The following is a 12,068-nucleotide window of genomic DNA, read 5'->3' on the forward strand; positions in this document are numbered from 1 at the left end:
CTGTAAGAGGGTACGGGCGAGAGGGAGAGAAAGACGAAGAAAGGAAGAAAAAAAAAAGCGAGAAAGAGGGAGCGATTTTTGCAAACACTGAGGATCACGTAATCACGGACGATGCGAACGGGTGATGTAAGTGTGAAGACATCCCTGTGAGTGGCAGGTAGTTGTCCAGGGCTCTGCCTCATTTCTAGGTTTGATTAAAGTTACAAACCAGAGCAGATCGAGCTTTGCTTTGTTATTTTAACGGGAGGGATGTTTGGCATGATTTGAAGAACACAGCATATTCAGTCACTGTTGTCTTAGTCTGCAGTTGTTGTTTTTTCAAATTTTTGTGTGCCTTTATGACAATGAACGACAATCCAAGTAAGCAGTGCTTAGATATAAAGAGCTACCAGCAGAATAATGGTGGCTTACACTCCAAGCTGACTCACTACACAGCAGACCGTGCAAATATAAGGCTACTCCTTATGCAAAATCCTAATTCAGTCAGATATCAGTGAAACAACCTTCGACACTTTCAATATAATACCACGGTAGAAATATGCATTTGTGCGCACGTTCCCATCGGTTTTTAACTTTCTTTTATTCAGGCCGCCTATATTCCAAATATTTCCGCTAAGAGCTCCTTTAGGGTGCTTTAGATAAAACTGCGCAGGAAGTGGCTGTTGTGCGAGACATTAATCACTGTCATCTAGCGTGATCAATAAGCTCAGCACCTCGGCATGCATAAAGTGTGCTAGTGAAACAGCACACATTGGAGAGACTCTTGTGTGCCTTCATAGCTAATTGGTGCCTCTTCAACAACTGTTCTCATCCTCTTCAATCCATTAATTCCTAGACAACAGCACTTCTGAGAAGCCGTAAAGTGAGTTAGCCAAAGTCAAAGCACTCATCACCCCCCTTTCCATTAAAGCTCCGCACATCAATACCTGTCCACTCCTGGAGTACCGTCGTCTGGCCACAGATCTGATGCTATCCCTACATGATGTAACCGGCGGTTCACTAACAGGCCTAATAAATGGAGAATGCATGTGCCTGTCCATTAACTTCTAACATGGTGTATTACACTTGAGAAGCCCAACTTTTTCAAGGTTGTTTAAGGGTGCTTTTTGGATTGAATTATGCATGTGGGAGGGAGTACTTCCTATCGTTCAGCTATGTAATAAAATGAGCCTGTCTGATTGTCCTTCAGCGCTGATACATATTTTTTTAAATTTAAAAGTATACGTGACATATTGGCTCATGAAAATGGATAGCACACAGGTGTAGGGTTTGCTTTGACTTGTTTTCAGGAACGTGCTAGAGTTTTAAGATGTATCTGTATTTTTTTCCCAAAACTGGGTAAATTACCTTGTGTAGGGAGAATTGCCATTGATTCAAGGGGCATAGCAATTGTAGAGTGAATAGCTGGATGCCGCCTTTGTTGGTTTGTATGAAGCCATTGATGTTATTCTGGTTATGTACTGTGCAATCAAACCAGAGACAGACGATGATGTTTGTAAGTCACATACCTGTAACTTTGTGTGGGGGTTTGTGTGTGCAAGAAACTGTTATTGCCTGGATACATGTGTGTGTACGCATGTGTGTGTGTGTGTGTGTGTGTGTGTGTGTGTGTGTGTGTGTGCGCAAAGGTTTCACACTAATTCATTCTTCATCCTTCATCTTCTTTACCTGAGGGACAGCAGATGAGTTTTGAATGCTTTCAGGGTTTGTTTCCCTCATCTCTAGCTGACGACTACCATCCAATCACGACACTGACCCAGGTGTTATTCTCCAATTACAAGCCTGTAACCAAACTCATCTTTTCATACCACCGCAGGGCCCACAGTTCCATGCAGGAGTCCACGTGGATTTGAAGTTACGTATTACATATTGTGCATCAAATGGACATGTTTTAGGCTTGTAATGTTGAAAATTGTATCTTTTTTTAAATCATGGTGCTGCAGCTGTAAAAATGCTCCAATTCTAGTTGTTCTACTTGGTGGAAAAACTGCATCCCGTTATATCATAATATTATAATATGGATTTTGTTTAATAGGGCTTTAATAAAAGTCTATTTCAGATAGCGTTGTGCTGATGCGAGCCATTTTGTGTATCCATTTTCCTAACTAATCACAAAGTTTCCTGATTTGCAGCCCTTCTATACAGAACTTTTAGATGAAGTGAACTGAGCCAGAAATTATCACACAATTATAGAAAAAAAAGCACCATACAGACCTTTGGAAAGCACGAGCCATTGAAACAGAATAAGCACAACCATGTGTGATATAGTGGCTTTATTTAATTTATGCTTGTTAAGTATATACATGCAGGGCCTTTTTGTTTGACTGGAAAATGATGAATTACCTTGGGTCCTGTCACCGAGCCATCTTTTTTAATGACCTTGTATTTTCGTAGATCATATTTTAGGAAAGTATAGAGGATATGATAGCTGGCAGCCAGAGGTAAGACTATACGTTTCCACTAGCTATGTTTTGAGTTTATAAAATAAATAGTCCAGATTTTTTCATATTATGGTGAAATTGGAGCAGTAAAGCTTTCACAGTCTGGGCAGGATGGCAGAATGTAGAGAAAGGTTGTTTGTGTGGGTGCGCAAGGAAAGAGGTAGAAAGAGAGTGGAAGCAGGAGAGTCAATGTAAAGGACAGTAAGTAGAAAGGGTTCAATAGTCTCTCTGCTCGCTATACTTTTCTTTTCATATTGACTTTTCTTTAACCTCCCTTCCTCTGTTCTCTGCTTAGCTAATCAAATTTTTCCCACTAATATGCACTTTGTATCCAGTCATAGTGCTCTGCTGTGCAATGTGCAACCTTTTCCTCTAAATTCCAATCAAGCTCTCCATCACCAAGTTAAAGCTAAGTCAGTAGTAATCTTACATCTCTGTGTTCTGCATTGATGGTGTAACTGAATGTGACCCAAAAAGCATTTTAGGCTCAAGGTCATCTGGCTTTTAGTTGCCTTCCTGCATCCATAAGAGTCACACGGTCTCTAATATGTGCCAGTGTGGTGTGAGACAAATGTATTCAATCCTTCCAGGTACTTTTCAGTTGACAATGATAGGCCAGTTAGAAGGCAGGAGTGCTTTCTTTATCCCTCCTTTCCTCTTTTTTGATCATCTGAGTGTAAGAATCTTAGGGATTACTGGAAAATCCTTTACAGTTTTGAATATCTTGGGCAAAAATGACTTATAATTATTTCTTTGTGATGACACACAATTACCCTAGCAGCTACAGCTTAATTAAATTAAAATAAACCTTTGTTTCTTTGTATGTGAAAGCCTGGAGAAGCTAATCGTTGTTCTTGAGCAGGCTGCTGGTCATGATGATTCACGCCGACATGTTGTATGTCTTGTTACAGCATTGATTCTTTTATCGAGCTACCTGAAATTCCTTCGGCTTACTTTCCAAACATGTTGAATAAATAAAGAAGCCCTAAACGTTCAATCGCAGGCAGAGATTTGGAGCACTTTTTAGAATTTTGGTGACATCTCCATCTCTCACTCGCCTGCCTTCTAAAGTCAAGCTGGCGTGACTAAAATACTTCACACATACTTCGTCACAGTGCACTTTGGCTGCAGTGCTTTTGAGATTCGGGCCTGGCTAACAGGCTTAGGCTCCTCTGTCTCTCCCACGTCAGTATTTCTCCTTCTTTTTACCTAAACGTAACATTATGGCACTGTGGATCCAAGCAATCAGAAAGCACCAAGGCCAACATTTACTATTTGTGTTCTGTGGGGTATGTAGTATATGCTTTACTTAGTTGAATGCACAAATGCTTTAAAAATTTCCAGAGGAACAGAAGTGAAAATATAAGATGATGTAACAACATACGCATTAAAAACGTACTCACAAACACATTTTGGGATTTTGGTCAAATGAATGATGGGAAACACCCGGGGGGGAAACATGCACAATATCTTTGCACTTTTACCACACTGTGATGCATTTTGGAGTCAAATCAGATCTATTCACACTGGTTACAGCAAAGTTCCCGATGTCATAGATAATACTTTACTTTCTCTTGCAGCTCCTCCTTCCTCCTTTTCACACTGTGCCACAGGTACATTTGATAAGAGTCTGTTCACTTTGTGATAGGCTTGTTACTGCTGTTGCAGAGGGAAGTTGTATATCTTGTCTTGCACATTTTATATGGTCATTTAACTGGTGAGCACAAAGCAAATTTATTAACTGAAAATGGTCATGTCCGGGAAAATGTTTTGCTTAAAAAAAAACTGTTGTCTTTAGTGTTTTGTTTGACTGTTTTATTTAATGTCTAATTAGTTTATAGGCTATCTGGTTGTCTGCTGTGATGCTGTCTCAAACAGATGCGAATATACTATCCAGAGATTCAGGCATTAAGGCAGTGTGAGAGTGAGTATGTGTATTAGTTTGAGTGTAATGAGCACTGCAGTCATTAGCTGGGACGGGGAAGGGGTGTGGGCTGCAGGATGGCACAGATGGTGGTGGAATGAGACCCGGACTCACTGCAGATTTATGCTTCTCTCTCAGGTGTCTGTCTGTGTGTCTGTGAGTCTCTGCTTGCTCACTCTCATTTCTCATTTCAAAGTCAGACACTGTGTGCCAAATGCGTAAGATGAGGGGAGCCATCTCTTTCCACATCGAGTCTCTCTGGGGCTCCTCACAAACATTTTGTCATCAAAATAAATTCTGCTGCCCTTTGTACTGTACGTGCATTTGTGTCGTTTTTGTAGGCATACATTTGCACGATTTCCATTAATCAACGAGAATAATTCAGCTCTTTTTTTCTTATTGTGAATAGCAACAGCTTATCAAGAGCATATGTTCTAACTGTGAAGATTTGGAAAAATAAATGCTCATTTTATATTTGATCTCAGATGCATATTAAAAAAAATGATGGGCTCCTGTTTACCACCGTGTTGCATCACCTCTTCTTTTAACAACACGATAAGCGATCGGGAACTGCCATAGTTTGGAGTGTACACTCGCTTGGTGTACGATTTCATCTGCTTGTAAGTTTGAGAGCTAATTTGTTGTATTTTTCCATATTGCGCCAAATCGTTTTATCTGGTGACACAACTGAACTGCAAGGCAAACCAATGCTGTTGTAATAAAGCTAGAATCTGGTTTATCATCGTCTTCCTGACATGTCATCACATCAGTGCCATCTGGATGGCAGCATAAATTGCTTCAAAAACCTGTTCGGCATTAATGGCGCCCTCAAAAATGTATTAAATGGGCTTGGCCAAAGAAAAGTTGGTGGCTTTTTTGGCTCTTCTCTTTATATCATTTATATATAAATACCTTTTATCTATCTTCTGTCACGGGGAGAAGCAGCCAAAGCAGAGGCACACAGATCTCCATCCCTCCTGCCATCTTCACCAGCTGTTCATGGATTGAAGAGGTTGGACACCAAGTCGTTCACAAGCCAGCTGAAAGATTTAATCTCTCCAGTGTGTCCTTGATCTGCCCCAGGGACTGCTCAATAGCACACATCAGGAAAAGCAAATTTAGGAGGTGCTCAGGAGGCATCCTAGTTACATGCTCAAGCCACGTCAAGTGACTCTCTTCAATGTGTCAGAGTAGCAGTTCTACTCTGAGCCTCTCCCAAACAACTGAACTCGTCATCCTATCTTTGAGAGAGAACCCAGATACCCTACTGAGGAAGCCACTTTTGCCGCATGTATCCGCACTGTATCCCACCTGGCACAGAATGCGAGGCGACAAAAATGCTGCTCTTTTCTCCTTCAAGGTATTTTGCTTTAATATTTTCTGTCTTCTTTGTCTTTGCTCAGATCGCACTGGGAAGCGCTCCATCATGCCCGACTCACCTGCGGACGTCAAGACACAGTCCAGGTTGACCCCCCCTACCATGCCACCCCCACCCAGTACACAAGGAGCACCCCGTAACAGCTCCTACACACCAACTACACGTGAGTAAGCAAAGAGGACGTGTTTATTGCTGATGGAGACGTCCAGCGATATAAGAAAACCTACTTTTATTGCAAACCGTGACCATGCTGCAAATATGGTCCAGTGTTACATTGAGAGAAATAATGTGACTACTTTTGTTATTAATGGCCAACCAGCAACAGCCTGCTGATGAGTAGGAAGGAGGTCAGAAAATTACCTTCCTATAAATGTTCCCAGCATTGCTCAAAGATCACAAAGAAAAAAACAAAACAAATAATCTTAACACAGTTAATATTTTACACTAATGTCACAGCTCAGTCATGTCCCGGCTGGGTGTATGGTTGGGGGTATAACAATCATGTAAAAATTGCACTCTAAAAATGGTGATTGACAGTAGATTTGCAGAAGCTCATACAGAACAACGCAGTTCCAGTATGCGAGTTATCAAGGTCGACGTGTGGGACTCGTGAGACCCTCTTATCAAGTTGCATTGAGCCTTTTCAATTCTTTCCCAACAAGTTCATTAACACCCATGCTTACAAACTGTTGGAGCAATGCCATGACACGCACATAGCTTGTGACGAGCAAATTACACCCTAGTATTCACTCAGAAGAGCATACTTAACCACTTGCATGAAGAGCACTAGAATCAAAGAATCAGAGGCCCTGTGTGCTCAGAGCACTTGAGTCTGCATTGGTACTGCTGGTACTTTGCAACGGCTGAATTATTTTGTTCATTTTTAATCACATACCCCCTTTTTTTCATTTATGTTATTTACTTTCTCTCTCTCCCTTTGCATCTGTCTGTCTGTTTCGCTCTCTCTCTCTGCTGCAAACGCTCACACACCACAATTAACATTGGGGCTTCCGTGCAATGAGGGAGGAAAGGCCCAACTCTCTCATTACACATGCCAAAGGTTTTAACAAAGCAGTATGCTTTGATTTCCATCCGACGTAATTGTTACCAGATGCAGTTTGAGCATCTCGTCTCTTTCCTCTCTTTACAGTGGTGGGTTTGGACGGCGGCCAGAGGGGGAGTGAGTGGATCGCTAGTCACAACCTAATCTCATTAGAGAGAGAGCTTTATGCTGCCTTGTATCTCTTTGTACAGCAACTCCCCCAACACACACACAGACACATATAGCTTCCGCGCTGTGGAGCACAGGGGGGGGTCTCACTGTCACCGGCATGTTTAGAGCTTCGGGAAGAACAGAAAAGGGAGACGGAGGTAGAGAGAGGCAACGTGTCTCCAAATACAGAAATATGTTTTTATGGGAGGATGCCGTGAAGGTTCAAAGGAGGCGCACTAATTGGAAACAAATGCGGACGCTAGCGGATGATTTTAGGGGAATGCACATCGTTTGAAATCACTGGTCTCCACAAAGCTGTTGTTTCCTCCATGATTTGTACGTAGCGGGAGGAAATCCAGAGTTACTTTAACAGTAATGTGATTTTATCAGAAATAAAATTTACAAAAATAATAAGAAATGACGTCAAGAAAATGCAATTAGCAAATGCCGTGCTTTCCTGTCTGCTGCTGACATTATTCTCTATGTCCTTATCTCACACAGTAACCAACGGCAGTAGCCACTCCCCAACGGCGCTCAACGGCGCTCCATCTCCTCCAAATGGTTACAGCAATGGTCCTAGCTCATCCTCCTCATCGTCTCTGGCCAACCAACAGCTGCCTCCAGCCTGTGGTGCCCGACAGCTCAGCAAGCTCAAGCGCTTCCTCACTACTCTGCAGCAGTTTGGGAACGACATCTCACCTGAAATTGGCGAAAGAGTCCGCACGTTGGTGCTGGGATTAGTGGTAAGAACCTTTGGAGTCTGTGAGCTGGAACAGTGTTCTTAGAGAGGAAGTAACTGCTTGGTGCTGTTAAAAAAAATGTGTTAATATGTGTAAATACAGTATTGTGCAACAATCTTGAGTGAATCTTTATTTCCTTATATTTTGATTCCAAGAAGTCAGACTTTCTTGTAATTTTTTAAAGTGGTCTTGGGCAGTAGTAAGTCATTCAATCAAACATAAACATAAACAACTTAGTGAAGAACACATTTTAAATTATATCTTTAGGCACTTTGTTACTAGCATCCTTTCAAGAAAATCTTGAATCTCTGAGGCCAATGATAACACAGTTTGACAGGTTTAAATAGCATGTTTTCACCAACAAGATGACTCTCAGAGGCATATTAGTGTGTCTTGGAAGATTTTGGACAAGTAAAAGAACAAAAGAAGAAGTGGCAGGCCTTAAAAAAATATCTCCAGCAGACGAGCGTTGGCTCAAAACCTTTGTAGAGTTTCTGCCTTCAAAACTGACATTGATCGGTAACGTTAAAACTCATTCTTGAGGATCACACAATGCCTGGCAAACAGAGAAAATACAGCAGTGACATGAGGCTGGCAGCATCCATCTTTATACAGCTGATCTACAATGAATTTAACTACACTGCTGTGATTTCAACTGAAATGTAACAACATGGAAACGATGGCGATATGGATTAGACTTCCCATTCCAGCATCAAACTAATGTTGTCACTAAGGGTGTGCAGGTGTCTGACAACCTAACATAACTCACCCAGTTGCATATTAAAACTGTTATTTATGTAGCTAATGAATAGATGTAATTGCAATCAAGTGATGACTGTGGCTTTAAGAGGATGCTCAAATTAAAGCATTACTGCTAATCACACTTCTAACCCTAATTAAGATCCAGCAAATAGAGGGAATAAAACAGCATTTGATATTCAACATGTAAATCAGAATTTGTCTGAGTTCGTCAATTATGAGAAAAATGTAGGAAAAGATTGAAAAATATGAAGGTTTTAAATACAGCACATTCTTTACTGGAAATTCACATTGGTACCACGAATGTTAATATTGGCATTTCTACAAAATATACATCGAGTACATTTGATAAGACAGATGTGTTTCCCAGTTTAGTTGACACGGTTATGCTAAGGATATATCAGGGAAAGGATTTGGTGTAAAATACAATGTGCAAATCTGGAGATTTACCACACGTCTATGTCATCTGAGAAATTTTGAGCTTAATGAGCAGGGGAATACAGAAATAATGATTGAATGTTGTGCAGAAAAGAGGAGGAGGCGGAGGAGAAGGAGGGAGGAATTTTTTTAATTAGCCACATAGAGCATAACCTCCTTTTGGCTTCACTATGTTTATTTTTCTCACCGTCTGCATACGCACATGCCTCTCCTGTGTCCTTTTGGTTTGCATACCTCCCCGCCATACACCCCCCCCCCCCCAAGTCTTCCTCTCCCGCTCACTGTCTCTCTGTCCCTCCCCCTGCCTCGCTGAAAAGAGTGACACCATTAATTAGCTGGTTGTGTGCTTGGGAGAGGGAGAGAGGGAGACTCGGGAGGTTTCACTAGCTGTCAAGAACAGCCCCTACGCAATCTGGGCGAACAGATGTAAGACTGAATGTAACAAAATTCAGGTCTGGGAAATAACGCTGAGAGTGTTGGGAGGAAAAATAATATCTGCAGCTTTTTTTTATGTTCTCTGTGTTGCTTGATTTTTCTCTCTCTCCCCCCCCATTTATTTTTTGGTTTTTTTTATTGAAGATTCCTCTGCCATGTGCAAGCACAACTTTTTCCATCTCTGCTTTTTTTTTTTACCTCTCCCTTTGTATTCTGGGAATACCTCATGCTGAAAATTAAAAATAGTGACACTGTCTTGTCAGACACTGATGTAGTTTTCAGCAACTAGACTTTATTTGGGTGCCGAAGTTGACAAGTTGCAATGCGTAACCCACTTTTTGACCGACCCCCCCCACTGCTTCAGACACTTAAACCAACTCCACATTTGCACTATTACAGGAAGAAAAAAAACACATGCTCAATAAAAGTGCACACACATGCACACACTGTGTTTTTCTTCACAATCTCCTGCTGCTGAAATGTATTTTGGTTATTCTGCTCTGTGATCAGTAAAAAAAAAAAAGAGAGAGTTGTACATAAATGAGGAGCATTACAGCACCAGTGTGATAGAGTCGTGCACTGCATTGATCCGGAAAAGAATGCTTGCCATGCACACATATACAAGTTGTGTGAATACCCCATGATTAGTTTGATTAGCATAAATTATTAAATGCAGTGGATTATTATCCATGTCTCCGATGTCTTCCAGATATAGAAAATCCTCATTGTGTTTCAGCTTCTGATTATAATTCACGAGCAGACATGTGGTAATGTGAAAATAGAGTGGAAAGCCACAAGCAACTATACTTAAATGATTAAATAAATACAGAGATAACTGTTTTTAAATGAGCCTGTATCTCACGTATGATAAACTCCATCAGCGTTCGTACAAAAGCCTTTTTAATCAGACACATTTGTCCTTCGTGCAGGATGTGTTTGGGTGATGTGACTCCTGTATGTGCGTTTGTTTCTGATGGAAGGAGATGTGTGCCTTTGTTTTCTGTGGCTCTTTTTCGCTGTGGCCTGCCCATATGCTTCCTATTACAAAACCCAAAATGCTCAGTCCAGGCCAGGATATAGCTTAGCTTCCAATAAGTAATATTATCACTTAATGCCTTCCACATGGATTCATGTGTTTGTTTTTCGTGTCTCTCTCTTCTCCAGAATTCCACTCTGACCATCGAAGAATTTCACTCCAAGCTGCAAGAAGCCACCAACTTCCCTCTGCGACCTTTTGTCATACCCTTTCTGAAGGTAGAGGCATTTCAGTACACATTTACAACAAGAAGGTTGCTCGCCTGTTTGTTTGATCAATGAAATCTGGAAAGCATTTAGCCGGCACAGATTCCAGATGTGCATACTTATGTTCACGATATTTATCCCTGTTGTTGCTCTTTTTTTTCTTTTCTTTCTTTTTTGAGTCTCTCTTCTTTTTTGCACTTTTATCCCGTCTTTCATCCATCCCTCACTTGTTTATTTCTTGCTTCTTACTCACTTTCTCTGCTGTTGACGAGAAGCTTTCAGGGTTTTCTTCTCTTCTTTTGCTCAGTCTGTCTATATAGTGCAAAACGCTGACACAAGGCAGAATTTTTTCTTATAAGAGTGTTTGGATGGAAAGAATTTGTTGTTTTTTAAAAATAAACACAGTGAATATACTGAAACAGAATGACTGTGGTTTTATCCCCAAGGACAACTTATCTGTTTATGTCCTCCTTATCTTCATATTGGTCTTTGGCTTGTTTTTGTCATTATTTCCCTTATTCCCACTAAGCTGCATTTCAACCATTAACATGGTATGCTACTAGAGGAAAGAACACTTTCTTAAGCATCTGTGCCCTTCCCTCAGTCACAACAGCATATCTCTCATATCTATCACACTGTGGAAGATAAAAGTGAAGGAGATGAAATTATTTCTATTTGTATCCACAAAGGGAATAATGTTTATTTAATGTGTGGTTTGTGTAAGATAGGTGCATGTAGTGCTTTTTGGTGCATATTCTGAAGGCTAAACTAGGGGCTGAGACTGGGGGCAGTAGCGTGATTTGTTATGATAGTCACGGATGACAAATGAGACTGAGGTTTATACTGAGCAGCAGAAGGTTAGACCATGTAATGGGTCCAGGTGAAGTGGAGATCAATATCAGTGAGCTACTGAAAGATGGAGAGCAGCGACGGGTGTAATATTTAACGCATCACTCATTTTTTGTTCTTTTGCACACCTCTGTAAAGGTAAAAAGCTCCATTTTTTTCCTGTTTTCTTCTCCAGTCTTCTTCTTGATTTGCATCAGTCTTTCTTCACTTTTTATGGACTCTCTGCTATTTGTAACTGAGCAATCTGGGAACCCATCCGCTATTGTCTCATGACTAATCTCTGGGGACAATGGTGAATATTTCAGTGCTTCCAATGTAGCCAGCGGATATCCGGATCAAAACTTCCCGTCTGGGGATTGTTTATGAATGCAAATCAGGTTTTTCTATTCAGTTTTTTTTTTTAAAAAGCAAATAAAAAACTAAATCATCATCAGACCATAGGTTGCAGTACCAAAAATCTGGTAATTTCTCTACAGATTCTGCCTTATAAAGGTTAGAATTATCTAAAAAAAGAAAAAAAAAACTTGAATTAATAGAGATTCTGAGTGACAGATGGGTAAATGTTACTTTTGAAAACACAGGCGGCATCTTTTCCCAACACAATATCCTCTCACTTTACATGGTGCACTCACATCTGCATTTGCAGATG

General features: G+C 40.8%; 1 protein-coding gene across 5 annotated transcripts in view; it reads left to right on the forward strand.

Moving 5' to 3' along the window:
- runx1t1 (RUNX1 partner transcriptional co-repressor 1) overlaps window positions 1-12,068 on the forward strand; it is a 56,992-nt gene that overhangs the window by 28,610 nt on the left and 16,314 nt on the right. For all 5 annotated transcript variants that reach the window (XM_040020607.1, XM_040020608.1, XM_040020609.1 and 2 more), the window contains exons 2-4: window positions 5,769-5,906; window positions 7,458-7,699; window positions 10,493-10,582. In XM_040020607.1, the coding sequence (XP_039876541.1) occupies window positions 5,769-5,906; window positions 7,458-7,699; window positions 10,493-10,582 (470 nt within the window). The remainder of the gene's footprint in view (window positions 1-5,768; window positions 5,907-7,457; window positions 7,700-10,492; window positions 10,583-12,068) is intronic.

The sequence above is a fragment of the Simochromis diagramma genome, unplaced genomic scaffold (assembly GCF_900408965.1).
Source record: "Simochromis diagramma unplaced genomic scaffold, fSimDia1.1 OVJJ01000753.1, whole genome shotgun sequence".
Taxonomy (NCBI): Eukaryota; Metazoa; Chordata; class Actinopteri; order Cichliformes; family Cichlidae; genus Simochromis; species Simochromis diagramma.